At 47.1% G+C, this 24,972-nt stretch overlaps 1 protein-coding gene across 5 annotated transcripts in view; it reads right to left on the bottom strand.

Annotated features, from left to right (window-relative positions):
- The window catches only part of Dnm3 (dynamin 3), a 448,226-nt gene that overhangs the window by 31,672 nt on the left and 391,582 nt on the right, over positions 1–24,972 (bottom strand). For all 5 annotated transcript variants that reach the window (XM_042674266.1, XM_042674267.1, XM_042674269.1 and 2 more), the window contains one exon: positions 5,960–6,124. In XM_042674266.1, coding sequence (XP_042530200.1) covers positions 5,960–6,124 — 165 coding nt within the window. The remainder of the gene's footprint in view (positions 1–5,959; positions 6,125–24,972) is intronic.

Here is a 24,972-nt window from a genome sequence, read left to right as displayed (position 1 = left end):
TAGGGATGGTGGCAGAAGCTGCAGGATTAAGAATGAGTAAAAGATTCCTAGCATACAGCTAGTGCTCAGGCAAAGCCACCTATTGATTGTTTTCTGTATGTACAAGGTTAACCTAAGTGGGCAGAGCAGCTATCAAGTTACGTTATTCACACACAGAGCATAGGTTAACATTTAATTCTGCACTTCAGCCAAGTTTTATACTCTTTTTCCTCCTGCTAGCCTGGTTCTGTGATCTGCCCTGGAGTCTGGAGCAGAGCTGGGGTGAGGAGGACAGGAGGGAGTCTCCAGACACTTGTGCATCAAGACTCAAGAGAGGCCAAGTGGACCCCTTGTAGAACACGATGAACTAATTACACTTACGTAGATGGGTGATCTGGAGCGGCATTTGTGCTTTTCATTATAACACCTTATAACCTATACTTTCTTTGTAGGGTTCACAGAAATTCTCACACACAAAACCTCATTCCAACTCAAACTCTCCCGGCTAGATAAACAGGAATTACCGCGCCGTGTCACACGGCTCAGTGTAAAGGAATGTGAGGTCATTAAAAATGTTCCACCACATGTTTCCCTCATTCCTGCTTTAACCCTTCTCTAGCAGCCTGCAATCTGTTCAGATCCTGGGCCTCCTTTGTTAGGACGGAGACCATGTTCACATCTTCACAAAGAGAACAGACATTTTTGCAGGGTTTCAAGTTTAGTTGCTAGCGAGAGCAGGACTTATAGTCTGTGTTAGGTGGGAAAGACAACACGGACCACCATGACCTCCCATTCGCGGGACATGTACAAAAACCGCTTCCTGGGAAGGCTCTGCTCAGGGCAGGGGAGGGCGCTTGCTTAGAACGGTCGCATGGAGACCCTGTCATTCTCTTGTCTCTATTTACACCCCTCTCCTCACGGGGGTTCACTTCTGCTGGTGACAGAAGTTTTCCCTCTTCTAAAAGGAACCTCTGCGGACTCACACACCACATCTTGGACAAAAGTTAGACAGAAGCCGGGCGCCGATGGCTCACATCAGTAATACTAGCTCCTCAGGAGGCTGAGAACTGAGGATCATGATTTGAAGCCAGCCCAGGCAGGAAAGTGCATAAGACTCTTTATCTCCTATTGACAAAACCACAACTAAAAACAGAAATGGAGCCGTGGCTGAAGTGGTAGAGCACTAGCCTTGAACAAAAAAAAGCACAGGAACAGCGTCTAGGCCCTAAGTTCCAGCCCCAGGACACACACACACACACACACACACACACACACACACACACACACACACACACACACACACTCACACACTCTGTATGATTCCAAAGTTCAGAGTCAGTTAAGATTAGCATACTGGGGACCGGTTCACTTGGTGAGGAGTCCTGGTGTGGGGAGTGGAGTTTGGGGTCTCGGTAGGTTGTGATTTTTTTGTTTTGAGCAGAGCGCGGCCTTGCTACCTCGTGGAAAGCAGACTTACGGTTCTCAACACCAGAACAAAGCTCTGGAAATAACCAACATTTAAAAATAACACTTTACTTCATTCACATTAAAGTTCCAATCAGCTCTGAAAGCCAGGACACATGGTACTCATTTTCCACCCAGTGCCAAGGCCAGGAGCAGCAGGCTGCAGGTGTGTGTGGGGGGGGGGGGGAGGGGGGGGAGCACCTTTCCAAGTGCGAAACGGCCCTCGCTTTCGCTTTCATAGCTGGCCTTTTGAAAAGAATTCATAAAAGCTTTTACATTCTAGTTCATATTTCCTGGGTCTGAATATGATTTAAAACAGTTTCTCCTATTTAAACAAACCCTAATTAAATCTTGAAGTAAAATGAACCCCCTGGAAAGCCAGGCCTGTGGATGGGCCGATGCTCGGGGTGGGGTGGGCCGTATGAGCCCCCAGTGGAGGCTGACTGGAGTCTTCCAGCCTCTGCCAGGCTCGGTCCCGTGGAGATGGCTGCTCCCTTGGTCCAGGCAGAACTCTGGCCTATTCCCGCCGCATGTTGAGAATAAGGCTGAATCCCGCTCTTCTGCACGTCTGGTGGGAGCTTGTGTCCGGGGGAGCGACGCGGGAGACGCCACCCAAATGCGGTGTTATTTGTGCGCCCGCGGTTTACAATCTTGAAGGACACGCTGCGGCTCCGCCCGGCCTGTGCTCTGCCCGGCCTGAGCTCCGCCCGGCCTGTCCTCAACATGGCGCCCGGCCTGTCCTCAGCGGCTTCGCTGGGCCTGTCCTCAGCATGGCGCCCGGCCTGTCCTCAGCATGGTGCCCGGCCTGTCCTCAACATGGTGCCCGGCCTGTCCTCAGCGGCTCCGCCCGGCCTGTCAGCCATGGTGCCCGGCCTGTCCTCAGCGGCTTCGCTGGGCCTGTCCTCAGCATGGCGCCCGGCCTGTCCTCAGCATGGTGCCCGGCCTGTCCTCAGCATGGCGCCCGGCCTGTCCTTGGCGGCTCGGCCCGGCCTGTCCTCAGCATGGTGCCCAGCCTGTGCTCAGCGGCTCTGCCAGGCCTGTCCTCAGCATGGTGCCCGGCCTGTCCTCAGCATGGTGCCCGGCCTGTGCTCAGCGGCTCCGCCCGGCCTGTCAGCCATGGTGCCCGGCCTGTCCTCAGCATGGTGCCCAGCCTGTGCTCAGCGGCTCTGCCAGGCCTGTCCTCAGCATGGTGCCCGGCCTGTCCTCAGCATGGTGCCTGGCCTGTCCTCAGCGGCTCCGCCCGGCCTGTCAGCCATGGTGCCCGGCCTGTCCTCGGTGGCTCAGCCCGGCCTGTCCTCAGCACGGCGCCATGTCTTTGTGCTGCCCTTACCTGGCGTGTTTAAGTCATGAAGCAGCTGCTGCGTTTCAATAGACAAAGGCTTACAGTATGTCTGGGGCAGGCATTTATTGCCGGGCTTTAAACCTCTTAAATGATTCCATGTGGAGGCCCAGTGCCAGGGCACCTCCTGTAAACTTTCAAAGGAAATTGCCCACCGACACCCGGGCCCGGGGAGCAGCCTGAGCGCCCTCCGCAGGAGCTGGGCCGCTGTTCCCCTCGCACAGAGGGCAGGCCACCGCCATTCATGAACGCGCTGACCGGTGCGAGGGCTCGGCCTTCCAACAGAGGCTGGGCTCGCAGGGCGGACGTGAAGACCTGGGAGTCAGACTCTGGTTCTCTCGCTGAGACTCGGCTGCAAGTCCTCGTGCGAGATCTCTTCAGCTCACATCTAAAACAACCCCCAGCACCTGTGCAGCTGCCCTGCGGGCTTTCTGGAAAGAACCAAGAGGCCAGGCATTCTGGGCTTCAAGATGCTGTCAGCGTGTGTCTTTTTTTTTAAACATCGCTATTTTCAGAGATACAGAATCTCATATATTAAGTAGAATATATATAACGTTTTACCTTTCTGTGTAGAGCGAAAAAAATGTGCTCAGGCTGGGAACTTGCTCGTGGCTCATGCCTGTGCTCACAGCTACTGAGGAGGCTGAGATCTAAGAATCAAGGTTCAAAGCCAGCCTGGGCAAGAGAAGTTCATGAGACTCTTATCTCCAATTAACCACCAAAAAGCCAGAAGTACAGTTGTGACTCAAGTGGTAGAGTTCCATCCTTGAGTGAAAAATCCAAGTGAGAATGCACAGCTCTGAGTTCAAGTTCACACACACACATACACACACACACACACACACACACAATGCTCAAAAAAAGCAGTCACTCTAGGTATGTCAACATAGTTTCTGGTAGGTATAAACAAGTTAAGTTTCAAATAGAGGCAAGGATCATTTTGTGAGAATTCAGCATCTCCAGATACATATATATATATATATATTTATGTTGCTAACGAGTCTCTGCTCCAAAGTTTGACCCTGGAGAGCAGGTCTTCATTGCTGTTTCCTTTCTCATGACTAATGGGAAGTCTCGGAAGACAATCAGGCATCTTTACCTCCAGGGGTAATAGTCTGTAAGCAGAGGTAGGTCGTCCCATTAAAAGCAAGCAAACAGCAAGTGAGAGAAATTACCCCAGCATTTCTTTGTGTGTTTTTCTTGAGAAGGTGAAAAGTAGGGTAGGCTTGCGGCAGGATTTTCCCTCTCCTTTAAATAACTTGTGTCAAGCTAGGCCTCACAGTCATACACAGGAAGGACCACTTCCTGTGCCGATGATTTAATACGGCACGGAGCTAAGCGGCGTTTGCGCAGATGGCAGTACTAATGACTCTCAGCGAAACAGTGAAAAGATAAATGATCCTTAATCAGGAAAATGTTTAACTAAGCAAGTGCCTGGATATACTACAGCAAAACAACCTGAATTCACGTAAGCAAAGTGAAGAGGGTGATTTTAAAAATGCAGAGGCTATTTGTTTAGAACTTCAGCCGCCTCTGAATGGCTTGCCCTCGCCTCTGTGACCCTGTCTGCCTGGCCAGCTGTGCCCCGTGTGCTGACTGACCGAGCCTAACAGCAGGCAGGGGTCCCGCCGCCAACCTACTGCTGACCTGCTGTTTACACTTCAAAGCCAAACGCACGGAATGTGCATGAAAATCAGAGGATGGTTCACACGAGACCAGAAAGGCAACCAGAGACCCTGAAATGAATCTCCAGGAAGAACTCCCCACGGATGCTTTGCTTTTGCTTTCTCCAGTGTGGGTTTACGGAGGGCCTCGTGCGACTGTCGCTTGGCTGGCTTACTCCGCTGGTGCTCTCACCGGAGCCACGTCTCCAGCTGCTTCTTCTGGCCGTGAACTGAGATCCTAGGGACCTCTTAGCCTTCTGACGACTGAGGAGTAGCACCACGAGCCACCTGCATCTTGCTATAATTTCTTAAGTAGGAAGCCATATCAATTTCTTACACTCCAACATGCGACAGTACTTCCACATACTGCCTTCCTGAATGAACTGTTCGGTTGCACAGGCTCACTGCGATCCGTGTTGTACTCACAGAGGACAAAGACACACAGGGATAAGTGGCTGGCCCAAGGTCCACAGACGCTGCAGCAAACCAGGCTCAAAAATCCTCATTTTGCCTGAGTTCTAGTTCGGAGCTCTTTCACACCTTTACCATATGATTTTGATTTCTTACAAGTAATGCTTGCATCATCGGTTTAATTTTTTTAAATGTTCTTAGGAAATAACTGGGGATAAAAAGCCCCCATGTCTCACTTGTCAAAATCTAAAAAAGCCTGGTACAAAAGACCTCATTGCAGCCTTCTTATCTGAAAAATAAATGTCTCTAATTACTGTTGGTACTTAAAAAAGTTAATTACCCAAAGGAACCGCACACTGTAAGCAACACATCCAGAACTGCTCCAGATAATCAGAAAGGAAGAGTGTGTGCACACCATTTATTGTATCAATGACCTGTATAGCGGGAGATGTGGAGATTTTTGGTTAGATCATCCTGACCTTTAAAAAGCAAAGCTAATCCAATGCACTAAAGTGACAAGCCCTTTGCCAGGAAAAAAAAATACCATTTCCTAATTTTAAGCAGATAAAAAATAATAGCATATGTGGGTGTACACAGGCCTAGCCAGATTATTTAGTTTTCTTGCTGGTTTTGTGATTCCATGAATATATATATATATATATATATATATATATATATATACATATATATATATATATATATATATATTTTTTTTTTTTTTTTTTGTTGGTTGTGGGGTTTGAACTCGGGGCCTAAGTGCTGTCCCTGAGCTCTTGTATTCAAGGCTAGTGCTCTATCATTTTGAGCCATAGCTCCTCTTCTGATTTATGTAGATAAGAGTCTCACAGACTTTCCTGCCCAGGCTGGAAAACCGTCATGAGAACCTTCCATGAGAAAACCCTCAGGAGAACATCTCGGTACTAGAGCTGCAAGTCCTCTCCCGTTGGTCCGCCAACTCACATTTGTAAAGGGAAAAATATAAACCTGGGCAATAGCTATTTCAGTTACCCAGAAAGTATTACCAATAAATGGAAGAAAAAGTTCTCCATTTCTCAACTAGGATGGGTTGCAATGAAAAGGAAGTGATTTATAAAGCACTCACGTTATTGATCATTAGGTGCATGATCGTCTTGGGGATCAGGTCTCGGATGCACTTGTTGATGATGGACATGTAGGAGTCCACCAGGTTGCGGATGGTCTCCACTTGCCTCTCCAACTGTGGATCCATGGAGAAGTTTTCTGCCTGACCGTTCTCATCGCTTTCGGTCTAACAGAGCAAAACAAAACGAAACAAACAGAACGTGGATTATCCCACATTTACTCCAAAGGAGAAAAGGAAAATTAATACACACGCGGGTCAACTTCTGCTTGGCATATTGGGGTTTATACCATCCCAGGGCAACATCTTCATCCTAACGTCCACCGTTAAACCTAAGAAAAGGTCAGAATCCTTCAGTTTGTATTCTACTTTTAAGCCTTCCACATTCTAGCAAAAAGCAAGTATTCTGGGCTGGGAAGGTGGCTCAGTGGTATAGTGCTTGCCTTGCATGCATGAGGTCCTGGGTTCGATTCCTCAGCACCACATAAGCAAAAAGAAAAAAGACGGAAGTGGCGCTGTGGCTCAAGTGGTAGAGCGTTGGCCTTGAGCTGAAGAGCTGAGGGACAGCGCCCAGGCCCAGAGTTCAGGCCCCATGACCAGACCTCTCCCCCGCCCCCCCAAAAAAAGCAAGTATTCTAACTCTGAACGAATGTTGAGTTGCATGACCAATACACAGTACAGCTAACGACAGACCTCCTGAGAGCAAGCGAATTGTAAGCCATCTGTGAACTGGCCAGAGAGCTGAGTCCAAACGCTGCTCACAGATGCACGCCTCGGGACGGGTCCCCAGGACTCTGTGGGTTAGAAGTGGCCTGGCATTGTCCTGGCACTTGTGGGTCTGCTATGGGCTGGGTCAGTGTTTGGGTCAGCCCAGATTCAAAACTAAATCTCCCAGGACTGGCTTAGAGCCCAGAGAAGAGATAGAGAAGATGATTCATTCTTCCACCCACTTTGCTGGAATCTGTTACATAAATTCATGCTTCTGTCAGCACTGCTGAGCGCTGGCTCCATTGTGAAAAACTTAACCATTGTGACTTCCAACTTGCTATTCTTTGAATAAAACAGAACACAGCGATCCACAAAGAATTTATTTGTGCACCAGGAGAGACGCATCTGCTTTCTATACTACAGGACTTGAGTTAATTAATTTTGGCTTATCCACCCAGAGGCTGGGCTGAAATGGCATCATCATCATTAAGGTCTGACCTATTGGCTTGGCATCGAAGTCAATTTAGAACAACTGGTCTCCATTTCAAGTCAGGCTGAACCATCCAAGCCTAAAACATGATGTTGATATTGTTAGTGGTCTGGTTAGTTTCTAGTGTTTGGAAAGGTTTAATTATGAATGTAAAAGGGGAAATAATTTATTGCTTCCAACGTGGGCACAAAGTACTTTTCTTTGGTAATGTACACACTTTGATCTGCCAGATTTCCAGCCCTCCAGTCTCCTCTTGGCTAAATACCTGGATCTACAATGTCAGTGTGTGAAGGGCCTTCTTTAGAGACTACAAAATCAACAAAAGCAAAGCTAGCAGTGTATAATCTTCAAATACAGACTCTTCTGACTCGCAAATATCTCGTTGAAGTATTAACTGGGTATAGTCTTGGTTTAATAAGGTAACTGTTAGTTTTGCGGTCGTGAGTGTGTGACTTCATGCCTCAGAGTTAACAGTGTTCAGGGTGCTTGAGACATCGTCCTGCTCCAACAGGAAACAAAATGATAGTTCTTCCCCATTCCACTTCCTTCCAAATGGGCTTGGGTCACAAAAGAAGAATTAAATGAAGTCTTCTGTAATTCAATAGTTTAGTTTTTGCTTGCCATGTAGGCATAATGAGTTTGAACACAAGGTGCAGGTTTCTGGTGCATATAAATTACAAGTGTTTTTTCATTCTTTCATAGCTCAATCATTTGAGACCAGGATAAGAGACTGTTTAAGCTTTCTGTTGTTAAAGTAATGCTTTCTCTCTCTTTTATTTTTTGGTCGGTGGTGGGACTTGAACTCTGGGCCTGGGCGCTGTCCCTGAACTCTTCAGCTCAAGGCGAGCGCTCTACCACTTGAGCCACAGCGCCACTTCCAAGACTTTATCATCTTTTGAGCATCAGAATTCCTAGAACTTTTTGCAGAAAACAAAACAAAACCAACCATGTTTCTTTTCTTTCTCCAATGAGTAGCTGGTTGTTACTCTTTAGGGGCTAGTGTGGAAACTAGATTCATATGATTAAATGATGTTTTTAATTTCTGCACCTCCACAGAGGCAGAAATTTGTTGGTTTCCCTATTATGCTTTTTCTCTAGTGTGTCATTAGTGGGTGCCCTACATCCAAAAGACTGAATTTGGGGTTCCAGTCCTTGGGGTTCCTTCCCAAGAGGAAGATGCACGAGGGTGTGTATGTGCACATTTCCACCCCTTCTCCAAAAGCACTGATCTCCTTTTCAGCAGGGAGACCTGTTTCCCCATTCCACAGCTCCACCCATCTTTTGTCCTGTCACACAGAATTAGCACAGTCCTGCCATGTCACGTCTCTCCCAGCAACAACCATGCCCACGTTATTGTATTTCTGACAATAGATCCACTTGATATTTTCAAATATATTCATACAAGACTGGAGGAAATGCTACAGTTGTAGTATAATTGGGGTTTCTCCATTCAGAAAGAGGATAATGATCACACCTCACACCTGACGATACACACCCGCCTGGCCAGTCGCTGCACCTGACCTAGTGGAAAGGTGTCTTGCCACCTGAGCTCTAACTCTACCCGCTGGTTCCATGGAAGTGAGTGGAGCAGCCTCTGAAACCTCATCCACTTTACACAAGTTCCTGAAATTACAGGTGCCAACACCCTTCAGAGCCACATCATTCTTATTACAATATCTAAGTCAACATGAAGGGAAATATAACAATAAACTCATTAGAGAGAGCTAAAGCTGGGTTCTACAGCGGCCAGGCCAACACACAGACTCCTAGCAGGCTCACCCACTGAGAATGTGGTCATGACAGACTTCTTCAGAGCATCATCGTTTCATCTTCTAAACTGTGGTCCCCTAAATCCATGTTCCTTGGAGACTGAGAATGTAGATTAAAAGAAACCACCTGTGCACAGGTACTGTTTGACAGCACACACTGGTGATAGCTGGGTGTCTGTCTGCTTTCTCCTTTCTGAGGTTTGGGGAAAGGCTCAGTTTTTTCTTCAATGATATTGTTTGCATTTTCCCGACTAGCAAAGCCCCGATAATCCCAATTCCCAGCCCAGCTAGATGATGATGATGATGATGATGATGATATATTTTGGTAGTACTGGGGTTTGAACTCAGGGCCTCAAGCTTGCTAGACTGGTGCTGTGTAACTTAAGATCCACCTACAGCTTGTCCCTTTTTTTTCCTGGCTATTTTCAGGAGACAGACTCATAAATGTTTCTGCTTGAGCTGGCATCAAAGGTACAAAAAGCATTGATTTCACTTTTCACAATTAGAATCAATTAGTAGACAAATTGTTGAGATGAATAAAAAAATTAATTCAATACTCCACATAAAAAAGTAGAGGCAGCTGGGTGTTTGTGGTTCACGCCTGTAATCCTAGCTTCTCAGGAGGCTGAGATCTGAGGATCACGGTTCAAAGCCAGCCCGGGGCAGGAAACTCTGTGAGACTCCTATCTCCATTAAACCCATAGAAAACCAGAAGTGGTGCTGTGGCTCAAGTGGTAGAGCGCTCGTCTTGAGCTGAAGAGCTGAGGGACAGCACCCAGGCCCAGAGTTCATGACTGACCAAAAAAAAAAAAAAAAAGTAGAGGCATTCCTAAGAAATCTGTCAAACAGTCTGAAATTCTCTTTAAGTTATGGAAATACCAGGAGACATGTAGTCACATGCAAACCTTTACTATTCTTGTAATACAGTGGACAGGATGGAGAAGCATAGAATTCAGAATGCAAATTTGATTTCTTTTGATTTGAGAAAGAAGTCATAATTGCCTCCTCTTATATGGCCAAGATGAATGGGAAAATGTATATAGATGGAATTTTTTTCTAACCAAGTAATTGCAGACAGCAAATCTCCCCTTCTCTCTAACCCCAGCCCTAACCAAATTCTCTTGCTCTTTTCTGGATATATGCTGTGTATGACTATGTATTTTTTCCCTTTTGTTTAAATTATAGGATTGCAATTGGATTCTCTGCAGTCAAAGCACTGAAGTAGCAGCTGTTTATCATTATCCTCATCAAGGGAATGTAAAATAAAAATAGTAATTTGTCTCTGATCTTTGAGGCAAAAGAAGGAATGGCCTGCAAACATTTAACCTTTTGTGTGCAGGTTCGCTGACGCTGTTTACAAAATGTGCATAAGACTGTGGAACCATCTTTCTTCTGAATAAATACAATGAACAGGTCTTCTTGATTCATTTTTTTTCTTAAGTAACTTTTGAGAACTCCAATTAAACTTAAATAATAAAAACTCACCTTGCAAGTGTGAAGTTTTTATGAAAGTTACTGTAACTTTCTGTCTGCTGCAATTATCTGCATATTATTTAACACACAGCTTGTTTTCAAAGACAAACTTTTCTTTCTTTTAAAGACTGCTACTCCGACAGCTGAGGGAGCCAAAGTGTCTGATGGGAAATAATTTCCACTAAACCTCGAATCTGCTTCTCTACAAGCTCTGGGTTCTGGTTGAGTTGCCTGTATTTGTTTTTTGTTTGTTTCATGTGTTTAATTTTTGTCTTTCTCCTTTGTAAGAAAAAAAATCTCTTGTTTAATTATGATAGACTTACTGAAGACCATTAGAATCATCTAAATAAGGATATTGATTTCAATTCTTTAACAGTACAAAGGAAATTGAAAGTATCCTGGCAATAATACATCCTACAGTTAATGGCAGTGTGTGTGTGTGTGTGTGTGTGTGTGTGCTGTACCATCTATACAAATGATTTTCCTAAATAACCAACACTTGCCCCTTTTTGAACACTTATGAGGATTATATAGTCCTCTAGTGCTTTAAAGAGATGAAAAATATTTGGCTTTTTCTTACTGAACCATTACGAAAGACACTGTTATCATGGTAATACACCTTTGAATTTTGAGGTTTTTTTTTTCTGAAAACCTCTTAGGACTCCCGTCATGCCCTCTAGTTTTCTGGAACTGGAAAGATGAGCAGCTGTACTCAGGACGCCCGTGTGAGAGTGTGCTCTATGCGCGCCTGCTGCTGGTGAGGCGCAGTCTGGCCTCTGGGGCCGGTATTTCCTAGGTCAGTTCAACCAGCCTTTACCGTCTGGCGTGGTACTGTGAGCCACGCAAAGGAAACCTAAAACCAATCAAACCATTTCAGCGGGGAGGAAACAGAGGCAGAGTCCGAGGCTGCTCTGAACGCTTGGGCACAGGACCTCAGAGGTGTCGTAGAAGTTGGGTAGAATTTCAGCAAGAGAGCAGGTCTGCGCAGCTAGTACAGTAGGGGTAGGGGTGAGGCTGGGAGGACGAGGAAGGGTGAAGGATGACACTGATCATTTTCTTGTGTTGTGTGAATAAACCGACGTGTTGAATGGTAACCCCTTGTAAAACTGCTTGAACACAATGTTTAGAGAGGAGTGGGGCTGTAGGAGTTAACGCAGAGTCACACGCACAGCTGACGTTCACTAAATAGTATGCAGAAACAACCCATGCAGGCCACTGGCCTCTTCCTGAGCCACCAAGATTCCGTTTCAGAAGGGAGCTGAGAGCCTGAGCTCTGGATCGCTGTGCTACCACGGGGCAGCATGAAGCAGGGGTGGCCACGTGATTCTGAGGGCCAGCCCTTGCTGCAGAGCTGCTGTCAGGAGGGCAAATGAATTTACACCTCGCACTGCGTATGACCCATGAATAGATCTTTACCTTGTAAGAAAAGACAGCTAAGGCTGTGACTTCAACAAAGACCTTGAGCAGCAGAGGGAACACCCACCACCCAGAAGAGAACACCACACCTATGGATCCAGCTCAGCCAGCGAATTCACACAGAGGAATGGGCAGGAGCAGAGCCTGCCTGCTTATATCATAAGCAGTGTTACCTTTTCATTCTGCATGAGACTTCTAATATCTGCCTCGACTCAGCATCATAGCAAACACGAATCTATGACTAATGTGGAATTAAGCTTCCACACACCCTCATCACATCCAGCATGCTTACTTGATTAAAAACAAACACAAAAACCCTTAACTATGATGCATCTCTGTTTCTTTCTTCCTTTAAATCCTCAGCACAAAAGCTTCCTGACAGAGTATACTTCTTTTTGGTGCTAATGTGTGTCTAAATTTCTAATCAATAACTTGAACAATAACAGCAGTGAAAAACTAAAGTTGGAAGGAATCAAGGCCTGCGGGATTTGGCAGTTTCAAATGCTTATGTTTGCATCTAAAATGCATTAGGACAATTGCTGTCGACCATAATTGTAAAAAAATGTGTGTGAACATGAAGATTCTTCAAAAAGCCTGAAAAACTTGTGTATCCTATCCTGGGTCTGATAGAAGTAATTCCAGTCTAGGTTTTAATTTATCTAATGGCTTCTATTGCTTTATACAACAGGTGAGCTTGTAAATATGAAAAATTCCTATCAACTATTTTAAGTGCAATAGAAAATATTGCTATTCACTTGCCTTGCATGCATGAGGCCCTGGGTTCGATTCCTCAGCACCACATAAGCAAAAAGAAAAAAAAGCCAGAAGTGGCGCTGTGGCTCAAGTGGTAGAGTGCTAGCCTTGAGCTGAAGAGTTGAGGGACAGCGCCCAGACCCAGAGTTCAGGCCCCATGACCGGAGCCCCTCCCCCCCCCCAAAAAAAGAAAAAAGACAATATTGCTATTTAAAACAATCTTATGGATATGTCTTTAATTGTAACTATTTATTTTGAGAAAAATCTTCCTTCCTTCCTTCCTTCCTTCCTTCCTTCCTTCCTTCCTTCCTTCCTTCCTTCCTTCCTTCCTTCCTTCCTCCCTCTCTCTCTCTCTCTCTCTCTCTCTCTCTCTCTCTTTCTCTCTCTCTCCCCCCCTCTCTTTGACAGTCCTGGGGCTTGAACTCAGGGCCTGGTGTCTTCCCTGAACTTTTTTGCTCAGGGCAAGCGCTCTACCGTGAGCCACTTCCATCTTTTCTGTGTGCATGTGTAAATAACTAGAGATAAGACTCCAACAGACTTTCCTGCTCTTGCAGGCTTAAAACTTTTACCCTCTGATCTCAGCCCCCTGAGATGCTAGGATTTCAAGTATGAGTTACTAGTGCCTGGCAAAAATCTGTCTTTATATATTGTTTGTTTAACATATAATAACAGCCTTTTAATCAAATCATAGTTAAAATGTGAACTTTGCTTAAGATCACTTAGTAAGAGATAGAGTGAAATTCTTTATACATATTCAGATTCTAGAATGTCCACTTTAAAATACTGTAAGTTTCCCCACATCTATGGTTGGTTTGGGCATAATCAAAAGTAATCTACCATGAGTTGAAATGCGTGTTTTCAAATTCAGCCCCATGAGAAATGTCTCACAGACACAAAACTCTTCTTCCTGATATTCACCATGGTAAGTTTTTGAGTTAGAATGATTCCTTTGGTTCTACTATTTCTTTAGTATCAGTATTACAAATGTTTACCTACACAAGCCATTAAATATCACATACACACACATTCTAGTAGTTTCACTGGTAAGGAGTTACTACCTGAAGACTAGAGGAAAGAATGATTAAGTTCACAAACGTACTCCATAAGTTAGGAATTCCGCTGTCATTTCCTAAGAATGCATAACGGTAGAAAAAAAATTAAATTATTACATCTGTTTTGGTATTTGTTTAGCAGACATTCTTAAGAGCTTGAGGGTGTGTGCAATAAAAAGTCTTGTTACAAAGACTGAAAGATGGACAAAGATATACAAGGAAAGTCATAGATGCAGCAAAACAAAATAGAACTCGGTTTGCTCTTCAAAAACATTTACATGAATGAGTACTGATGCGTTGCAGTGAGGTTAATAAAGTCCTAGAAAGAGCAGAGACAATAAAATTTGTGTATTATGAAAGCAGCATGGGAAATAATAACAGATGAAATCATAGTACTAGTATGAAGTTGGCACAGTTTACCTCTTACGAGGTTTGTGATCTGTCAAAGTTCAAAGTAAATATAGTTAGACTTGCTTCGTGGGAAGAAATCTGTTAATAAAAACGAAAATAATGCAGTGTGTTGAAAATGTACACAGTATAACTGTGGTGAGAACCTTCTTTTCAGAGTGGAGAGAAAGGGATGGAGCCTTTCAAGAGCTAGTTAGACTCAAAGGTTTTTATATTCGCCGGGGTCTGCAGGGCCTTGTGGCCAGTGAAGCTGCCGCCCGAGTTCAAACGCAGAGTCCCGACAGACCGCAAGGCAGCCTTGCAGGCATGGCTACACGGAGTGAGTGGCCACGTGACATCTTTCGTAGACTTTCCACAGTGAGGGGCGGCGTCCTCCTCAGGCTGCCACAGCCCACGCCCCTTGCCAGGAAATCAAGGTTTCTTTTACCTTTTTGTTTTTTTTTTTTTTTAGAAATTTTTAGAAATTTCAAGCTCCTTTCTGGGAATGGAACAAATGGAATTCAAACCAGAGAGACATCTGCCAACTTGGAATGCTGCAGATCGCATTCCCACCATCCAAGGATAGAACCAAGTGGTCACAGCGCTGGGACAGTCCTGGACATCTGACGGGACCTTGACCAGACGGCACGCTGGGCCCCAAAGTGGGAAGGCCCCACCCAAGCTACACCCACAAGAACCCCTCTCCACGTGCACACTTTCACCCAACCAAGAAGAGACCGACAGCTAAGAAGGTGTATCTCAATCGGGCAAACCCTGAGTTTGTAGGAAGAAAATGTGAAGATGTTAAGCATGAAATGCTAGTGATGTAGAGATGAAGAGAGGTGGTCGGAGACCTAGTACTCTAAGAATGATCTCTGTGTTCATTGTTTGTTTTCTGGACCCTTCTGCTGCGGTTTGCATGTGTCCCTCAAATTCAGGTGTTGGAAATTTCACCATTGAGGCAAGAGTGTTGGAGGCCGAGCATGAGGTAAGGCCCAAGGCCGGGGCTGGTGCACAGGTAAGGTCCAAGGCTGGGCTGGTGCACAGGTAAGGTCCAAGGCCGGGGCTGGTGCGCAGGTGGAGGCCCAAGGCAGGGCTGGTGTGCAGGTAAGGCCCAAGGCCGGGCTGGTGCACAGGTAAGGCCCAAGGCCGGGCTGGTGCGCAGGTAAGGCCCAAGGCCGGGCTGGTGCGCAGGTGGAGGCCCAAGGCAGGGCTGGTGTGCAGGTAAGGCCCAAGGCTGGGCTGGTGCACAGGTAAGGCCCAAGGCCGGGCTGGTGCCCAGGTAAGGCCCAAGGCCGGGGCTGGTGCGCAGGTAAGGCCCAAGGCCGGGGCTGGTGCGCAGGTGGCTAGTGCACAGGTAAGGCCCAAGGCCAGGCTGGTGGGCAGGTGGAGGCCTTGTCGGGTGGAGGGAGGTGCTGTGTAACCGGCACGGCTCCGCTTGCACTCTGCTCTCTCCCTGCCTTGCCCCTTTGCCTTCTGCCACGGATGGCAGAGAGCCAGGCACTCACCGATGCCAGTGCCGTGCTCTCAGACTTCCGGTGTCCATAACCACGGCCAAACGAATTTCTGTGGATCCCAGATTACCCACTCTCAGGTATGCTCTTACAGCAGCAGAAAGCAGATTCAGATCCCTCCCTGTCCCTCTTCAAAATTATGTATTTGTGTGGTGTGTGTGGTACGTGTGTGTGTGTGTATGTGTGTGGTGTGTGTGTGGTACATGTGTGTGTATTTGTGTGGTGTGTGTGGTACGTGTGTGTGTGTGGTGTGTGTGGTACATGTGTATGTGTGTGTGTGTGTGGTGTGTGCATGGTATGTGTGTGTGTATTTGTGTGGTGTGTGTGGTACGTGTGTATGTGTGTGGTGTGTATTTGTGTGGTGTGTGTGGTACGTGTGTGTGTATTTGTGTGGTGTGTGGTACGTGTGTGTGGTGTGTGTGGTATGTGTGTGTGTGTGTGGTGTGTGTGTGGTACGTGTGTATTTGTGTGGTGTGTGTGGTACGTGTGGGTGTGTGTGTGGTGTGTGTGTGGTACGTGTATGTGTGTGTGGTGTGTGCATGGTATGTGTGTGTGTATTTGTGTGGTGTGTGTGTATTTGTGTGGTGTGTGTGGTATGTGTGGTATGTGTGTATTTGTGTGGTATGTGTGGTACGTGTATGTGTGTGTGGTGTATGTGTATTTGTGTGGTGTGTGTGTGGTATGTGTATTTGTGTGCTGTGTGTGGTACGTGTGTGTGTGTGGTGTGTGTGTGGTACGTGTGTGTGTGTGGTGTGTGTGTGTGGTATGTGTGTGGTACGTGTGTGTGTATGTGGTGTGTGTGTGGTACGTGTGTGTGTGGTGTGTGTGTGGTACGTGTGTGTGTATTTGTGTGGTGTGTGTGGTACGTGTGTGTGTGTGTGGTGTGTGTGTGGTACGTGTGTGTGTGTGTGGTGTGTGTGTGGTATGTGTGTGTGTATTTGTGTGTGTGTGTGGTACGTGTGTGTGTGTGTGTGGTGTATGTGTGTGCACGTGTGTGTGTGTGTTTTGTCTCTGTGTGCTGCCTACTTGACAGTAAAGTATAAAAAACTTTTTTTTTTTTTTTTTGTCAGTCGTGGGCCTGAACTCTGGGCCTGGGCGCTGTCCCTCAGCTCTTCAGCTCAAGGCTAGAGCTCTACCACTTGAGCCACAGCGCCACTTCCGGCTTTTTCTGATTATGTGGTGCTGAGGAATTGAACCCAGGGCCTCATGCATGCAAGGCAAGCGCTCTACCACTGAGCCACCTTCCCAGCCCCCCCCAAAACCTTTTTATTCGCTTTAATACAAATTTTTTTTGTATTAGAGATTGCTTGAAGCTCAGCAATGTATGGCTGCACTTGTAACAAGATACAAAACCTTTCATGGCAAATTTTACAAAAATAAACAATTACTTCTTAACAATTTCTGGGCCATCTTAAAATTTGTAGCACATGAAACTGTCCTCAGAACTTTATTAGTAAGAGTTATAAATATGACTAGAAGTATAAGAGAAAAAACTTGTAGGGCCTTACAAACTTTCTTCCCCTGGATGGTTTTTAAATTAGTTTAGAAGCAGAAATTAGATTACAACTGCTAACAATCATTAATGAGTATATAATTCCAAATAACATTTTTGTGACTAAGATCAAGACAAGTTTTTTGAAAGGAACTTTGACTAAAGATGCAAATACTGTTAAGAAGATGTATTACTGTGTATATTTGTAGATATCCTCAAATTTCTTTTTCCTAAACACGAGTTCAAAATTCCTAGTGCATTATTATTAGTGAGTATATAACTTTCTCTCTGCTAATTGTTTATGTCTAGTGGATGCACATCACAATGTTCACATAGAAATAAGATGACTTATGAGTCAAAGAGGTTTTAGTTCTGAAAAATTTGATAGAACCACTTTTGTTAGAAATACTTATTACAAAAGTTTGTACTCCCTTGGTGGCCAGATGAATCCTAATCCAATGGAGTAGCTCGCAGTGGGCTTCAATCACTTACAGCTGGGAAAACGTTCAAAACAGACCATGTCAAAGTCAATGCACCTCTACAGCATTCCTCAAATAATAAGGTGAGAAAACAAACACTGCGACTGGCATCCCTCAAATGTCCGACGTACTTGCACTAGAATGAAATTGGTAAGGAGAGTGGGAACGATGGCATCCCATGACTGATATTTACATCTTGGCTCTCTCACTAATTAGCTCTATGATTTCATGAAAGTTAATGTCAAGAAGCTACCCAGTGGCCGGGAAGTGTGGCCCTCTGTTCTGCACACCAACCAGATCTCACACAGAGTTGCAGAAGACCCCATGCCACAGCAGCAGCATAGGGCCCCTTTCCAGTACAGGTCACGTGTTAGGCTGCAAGCCAAGTTCCAACAAATTTAAATTCTCACACTAACATCAGAAAAAAAGACAAGACGTTCACTTTCACCATTCTTCATATAACACTGGAAGTCTTTCCAAGAGGGATTGGGCAAGAAAAAGAAAAAAAGGGCATCCAAGTTTGAAAAGAAGCAACAAGTTATCCATGTTTACAGGGGACATGATTTTACAGAGAAAAACCTAAATATCCCATCCAATGGGTAAAGTCAAACTGATAACCCAAGGAAGGAGTATTCCCACTTAATCAATGGACAAAGAATATCCAGAGTATACAAAGATGGCAAAAAGAAGCAGCAAGAAGTAATCCAAGTTATACATGGCAAAACAAACAGAACAGACAGTTCTTGGAAAGAGAAACACAATAGCCAATAGATATATGAAGAAATACGTTCAGTATTCGTGGCCATAAAGCACATCTAAATAAAACTATGCTATACTTGATATCCGTATTTATTGGAGGTCTATTCACAATAGCCGAAGCCAAACTGTAGAATCAGCGGAAGTGCCCAGCTTTGAATGGATAAAAATGTGGAGCACAGATGGAATACTGCAGTCATAAAGTGCACCAAAGTAGATGGAATTAGTGATCGTCGTGTCAGGTGGGTCAGCCAAGGTCAAAACCCGTGCCACATGTTGTTATTTATAGAACCTGCACCTAAAGAACACATATGTACACGTATGCATGTACACACACTGTCCTGAATGTGTGCGTGTATATCACGATTAGAGAGACTAAGAACGCAACCGTGGGACTACAGCGAGGAAACATGCCTGTAATAGGGGGACTTCGGGGGGAGACACATGATATTGTCATACGTGATATCTAGGTAGGAAGACGGCATAAAGAAAGCCACTGAGAGCACTCAACAGTGGAGGGGGGCAGACGGGAGAGAGCCTATGAGATGCTAATCCGGCTGCATTATCCATGCATATGGGAATTACCACAAAGAGAGCTCTTTGTACACCGAATAGAGGTGAAAGTGGAGGGAGAATGAATGGCAGGCAGGAGGGGGCGGGGCTATCCGAGGGGCGGGGCTATCCGAGGGGCGGGACTATCCGAGGGGCGGGGCTATCCGAGAGGCGGGGCTATTTGGGGGCGGGGCTATCCGAGGGGGCGGGGCTATTCGAGGGCGGGGCTATCCGAGGGCAGGGCTATCTGAGGGGCGGGGCTATCCGAGGGCGGGGCTATCCGAGGGGCGGGGCTATCCGAGGGGGCGGGGCTATCCGAAGGCGGGGCTATTGGGGACTGGCAGAGGTGTGAACGAATGGAGGGAAGCTGACTGCAGAGGCAGGCATGAGGCTGGAACACGGAGCCCTGCCGGGGAGGGCAGAGGGGGAGGGAGAGGGAGGGTGGATTCCATCAGGGCATATTGTATGTGCGGACCCAAACGCCACAATCAACCTCCTCTTGTACAACTAATATATGTTAATAAAAATAAAAACTTTGAAACTGGGCCAGAGAGTTGGACAGATTCCTTTCAAAGGAGACATAAGAACGGCCAACATATGGGAATCTCACTAATCGTCCTGGAAACGGGGAACAAAACTGCAGTGAGATACCATCTTACTTCAGGTATAATGTAGCACCATCGAGAAGACACACAAAACAAGCTTTGGAGAGAGCAGGACTGCTGGGAACTCTTGGTGGAGACGCACATTAGTACAGCCTTTAGTGAAAGCAGCATGGAGGGCCGTAAAATCAACACATAACAGAACTTTCTTCTTAGGGTTCTTTTGTTTTCTTTCTGTAGACTCCGTATTGCCTCCTCTAACTGCAGTCTGGATTTTGGCTAACTGCTTTCCCTAGATAGCATTTAATATACCCTTCGAGCCTCCTCCCTTTTCGTCTCTATAGTCTGGAGGGTCAATGTCCATGTGCTTTGTGTTTTATAGTACCGGGGGCTGAACTCAGCGCCACATACTCAAAAGCTTTGATTCTCATGATTGTCAGGTAAGTTCCCGTGACCTCGGCCCAGGGCCTAGGGCCACAATCCCCCTTCTTGCCACCCCTGCCTGGTCTCCTTCTGCAGGGCAGGTTGGCCTCAAACGCCACGCCCTCCTGTTTCAGCCTCCTGAGCACCCCGCCACACGCCTAGGCTATGACTATTACCCGCCTGTCTTTTTGTTGTTGCTGTTTTATTTTGTTTTAGTTAGGAAGAGGCATTTACATCAAAGTTGATTCAAAAACTAAGATACTGATATTGTAGAGCAGAAATATAATATTCTTTTATACATTCTCTTCTACTAGAGTCTATCCTTGTCCAAACAAGATTTGGAACAATAATTATTCATATATCCATGCCATGTATAAAACATTTAGCATGTGATTAAAGGGTGGAAAAAAAAGCACAATTTGTCCTAAGAAGAGGACCACCTGTTTCAGAGCTGACTAAGAAGCAGGAAGCAAAGTGTCTGTCATAACGACGGCGTAATGAGTGCTAAGAGGACGGGAAAGCACAGGCTGGAGAGTTCTAGAGGCTGCAGGAATGAGCACGGCCATGAGACTTGGCCCTAAGGCGCTGGAGGCGGACAAGCCGCTATCCAGGGAGAATATAAGGCACGGAGATGAAAACTGGTTTGGTTTGCTTGGGGAAATTGGGCAGCAGGCATGGTGAGAAGAAGACGGGTCTGAGCGAGGAGCGGCTGGGCAGAGGAGGAGCTGGGAGGCTGGAGGCCACCGGGAGAGGCCGCGCAGACGCAGAGGCCGCGCAGACGCAGACGGAGGGGCCGCGCAGACGCAGAGGCCGCGCAGACGCAGACGGAGGGGCCGCGCAGACGCAGAGGCCGCGCAGACGCAGACGGAGGGGCCGCGCAGACGCAGAGGCCGCGCAGACGGGGAGAGGCCGCGCAGACGCAGACGGAGGGGCCGCGCAGACGCAGATGGAGAGGCCGCGCAGACGGAGAGGCCGCGCAGACGGAGAGGCCGCGCAGACGCCGGGGCCGCGCAGACGGAGGGGCCGCGCAGGCGCCGGGGCCGCGCAGGCGCCGGGGCCGCGCAGACGCCGGGGCCGCGCAGACGGAGGGGCCGCGCAGACGCAGATGGAGAGGCCGCGCAGACGCCGGGGCCGCGCAGACGCAGATGGAGAGGCCGCGCAGACGCCGGGGCCGCGCAGACGCCGGGACCGCGCAGACGCCGGGGCCGCGCAGACGGAGGGGCCGCGCAGGCGCCGGGGCCGCGCAGACGCCGGGGCCGCGCAGACGCCGAGGCCGCGCAGACGCCGGGGCCGCGCAGACGGAGGGGCCGCGCAGACGCCGAGGCCGCGCAGACGGAGAGGCCGCGCAGACGCAGACGGAGAGGCCTCGCAGACGCAGACGCCGAGGCCGCGCAGACGCAGACGGAGGGGCCGCGCAGACGGAGAGGCCGCGCAGACGCAGACGGAGGGGCCGCGCAGACGGAGAGGCCGCGCAGACGGAGAGGCCGCGCAGACGCCGAGGCCGCGCAGACGCAGACGGAAGGGCCGCGCAGACGCCGGGGCCGCGCAGGCGCAGACGGAAGGGCCGCGCAGACGCCGAGGCCGCGCAGACGCCCGGGCCGCGCAGACGCCGCCTGAGGGAACTGGAAAGGGGCAGTGGCTCCGGCTCCACCAGTTCAGCGAGAGTCAGACTGTTGCAAGCAGCTTGTTCGTGGTATAGACTACACAGGAAGTGATAAAAGATCTAGGCGCCAGTGCTCACCCAGGAGGCTGAGGTCTGAGGGTCACAGTTCAAAGCCAGCCCGGGCAGGAAGTCTAATCACAGAAAAAGCCGGAAGTGGCGCTGTGGCTCAAGGGGTAGAGCGCTCGCCTTGAGCAAGAGGATCTCAGGGACAGCGCCCAGGCCCAGTGCTCAAACCCCAGGACTGGCAGAAAGAAAAGAAGACAGGGGAAGAAAGAATTTAAGAAGAAAGTAGTGGTAGGTTAGATGCCAAGCTGCTGAAAAGGTGAGGGTAAAGCAGTATGTCCAGACGTCCAGCTCAGAAGACTGATACGTGACTTCATTCACTTAGGAAAATAAACCGAGTCAGGGAAATTAACTTTAATGGACAAAAACAATGAGCTCAGTCTTTAGTCAGGTGAGTATACACGAAGGGCAGAGCCAGTGCTAGGACCACCAGAGTCCCAGACCAGGCATCCAGGGGTCACACCAGAAACACAGATGTAGAGGCTATTCGAGGAAGAGGCTGGATCCCTACAACAGAGAACAAGCCTGGCACGGCTAGCACCCCAGACCACCACGTTTACCCCTGCACGTGCTGGTGTGCCTTGCTGAGCAAATCCTTGCTCAGTGAATGTCTTCAGAGTGTAACCATGAGTAGTGGAAACAGATAAGGAAGGGACGCAGGGGAGAAGGGGTGTGTTTGGGTAATGCCCAGGAGGGGGGAGAAATGCCAGAGGAGATCATGGAGTGGGCAACAGGCAGGCGGAGTTCCAGATCGTGCAACAGCCCAGGCGCTGTAGATTAAAACCTTTCAAGAAAATCACTGACACTGACTACCAGGAAGCCGGATGGATGAAATGGCAACGGCAAGGGTTTATTCTGAGTAATTTGGGAACCCTTAAGCCCTTTCTGTCAGGCTGAGCTGGGGCTCGGGTGGGGGAGGTGGTCGGGAGTGAACGGGGAGGAGAGCATGAAGTCAGGCTCTGAGAATCTGGCAGACACACACGGGAGGTGACCTGGCATTTATCAAGATACTAGCATCAAAAATGTGTCTGTCAACTTAAAAAATGGCAAAACCTCCCATGCTCCTGGATTGGAAAGATTAACATCGTGAAAATGGCAATACTTCCCAAGGCTATCTACAAATTCAACGCAATACCTATCAAAATTCCACCCTCATTCTTCAAGGAAATAGAAGAGGCAATCCAAAAATTCATATGGAACAATAAAAGACCCCGAATAGCAAAAACGCTCCTCAACGGAAAGAACACTGCTGGAGGAATATCAATACCAAATTTCAAACTCTACTATAAAGCCATAGTAATCAAAACAGCTTGGTATTGGCATAAGAACAGACCTCAGGACCAATGGAATAGAATTGAAAACCCAGAAATGAACCTACAGACCTATAGCCATCTAATCTTCGATAAGGGAGCTAAAACAATAGAATGGAAGACAGACAGCCTCTTCAGTAAATGGTGCTGGCAAAACTGGTTAACTACATGTAGAAAACTAAAGCTAGATCCTTATATATCACCCTGCACCAGAATCAACTCCAAATGGATCAAAGACCTCGAAGTCAAAGCAGACACTCTGAAAACATTACAGGATGGAATAGGAGAAACCCTAGGTCTCCTTGGCTCAGGCCGAAATTTTCTGAATAGAGACCCGGAAACACAACAAATCAAAGAAAGGTTGGACAAATGGGATTGCATAAGGTTGCAGAGCTTCTGCAGGGCAAATGACATAGCTAGCAAGATCAATAGAAAGCCCACGGATTGGGAGAAGATCTTTACTAGCCATACAACGGACAAGGGTCTCATATCTAAAATATACTTGGAACTCAAAAAATTAAACCACCCAACAACAAATCCTCAAAGAAACAACTGCCCAATAAGTAAGTGGGCGAAAGACTTAAAGAGAAGCTTCTCTGAAGAAGAAAGAAGGATGGTCAATAGACACATGAAGAAATGTTCAACATCCCTAGCCATAAAAGAAATGCAAATCAAAACAATATTGAGATATCACCTCACTCCAGTTAGAACAGCAAAAATCAAGAACTCTAACAACAACAGATGCTGGAGGGGATGTGGACAGAAAGGAACCTTACTTCATTGTTGGTGGGAATGTAAACTTGTTCAACCACTTTGGAAAGCAGTATGGAGGTTCCTCAAAAGACTTCACATAGAACTCCCCTATGACCCAGCAATCCCACTTTTGGGCATTTACCCTAATGTTTACAAAAAAGACCACACTAAAGCTACCAGCACAACTATGTTTATTGCAGCATTATTTACCATAGCTAAGATATGGAACCAACCCAGATGCCCCTCAGTAGATGAATGGATCAAGAAAATGTGGTATATATACACAATGGAATTCTATGCCTCCATCAGAAAGAATGACATTGCCCCATTTGTTAGGAAATGGAAAGGCTTGGAAAAAATTATATTAAGTGGAGTAAGCCAGGCCCAAAGAAACATAGGTCCCATGGTTTCCCTTATTTGCAATATCTAGTATAGGTATGAGTCAAGCGGAAAAAGTCAGATAATGTGATGTTAGGAAAACGAACCCTCAAATATGTATTTTAATGTTTTTGTTTCTTTCATGCATGTGTTTCTAACACATTTATAAGATTATTTCTTTGTTGCTTTGTAGGTCCCTCCCCCACAGTGTAACCCCCGCTTTCACTATATTTGATGTCAGTATAACGTGGAGGAGACGGGGACAAACAAGTCGTTTAAGGATTCAGGTGGACCTGTTGCAACAATGAGAAGTACAAAATGTCATGTCAAAACCAGCTTTACAATGTCGGTGTGGGGAGGGGGGGGGGTTTGATTGGGTGGGGGGAGGGGGGAGGCTGGGAAGGGAGGTGAAGGGTAAACAAAGGAGGAGGCTGCAATGCTTGGTAAGAAATGTATGCATTATCCTGCCCATGTAATTGTAACCCCTCTGTACAGTATGTTCTCAAATAAAATAAAATTTAAAAAAAAAAAAAAAGTGTCTGTCCAGGCGCCAGCACTCACGCCTGTCATCCTAGCCGCTCAGGAGGCTGAGATCTGAGGACTGTAGCCCAGGCAGGAACATCTGTGAAACTCGAGTCTCCAGTTGACCACCAAAAAGCCAGAAATGGAGCTGCGGCTCAGGTGACAGAGTGCTAGCCTTGAGCAGAAAAGCTCAGGGACAGCAACCTTGGTCAAGCCTCAGGTCAAGAACCAACACACACACACACACACACACACACACACACACACACACACAGATACCATGTTTCTTTTAGGGCAGGGGAGCAAGCCTATATAAAACTTAAAAGGAGCCAATAGATGAAACACTAGACGTACAGAGAAAACGCCAAAAACGAAGGAGATTCCCTGTGGGGAGCAGGAAGACACACCTTCCAGCTTTGTCCAGCCCTCGCCATCTCCCCGGGGCCCAGCCGTGGACATCA

Source organism: Dipodomys spectabilis, unplaced genomic scaffold (genome assembly GCF_019054845.1).
Source record: "Dipodomys spectabilis isolate Male_0828 unplaced genomic scaffold, ASM1905484v1 ptg000019l, whole genome shotgun sequence".
NCBI classification, from domain to species: domain Eukaryota; kingdom Metazoa; phylum Chordata; class Mammalia; order Rodentia; family Heteromyidae; genus Dipodomys; species Dipodomys spectabilis.
The sequence above is the reverse complement of the archived record's forward strand: the minus strand, read 5'-3'. Positions and strand labels throughout refer to the sequence as shown.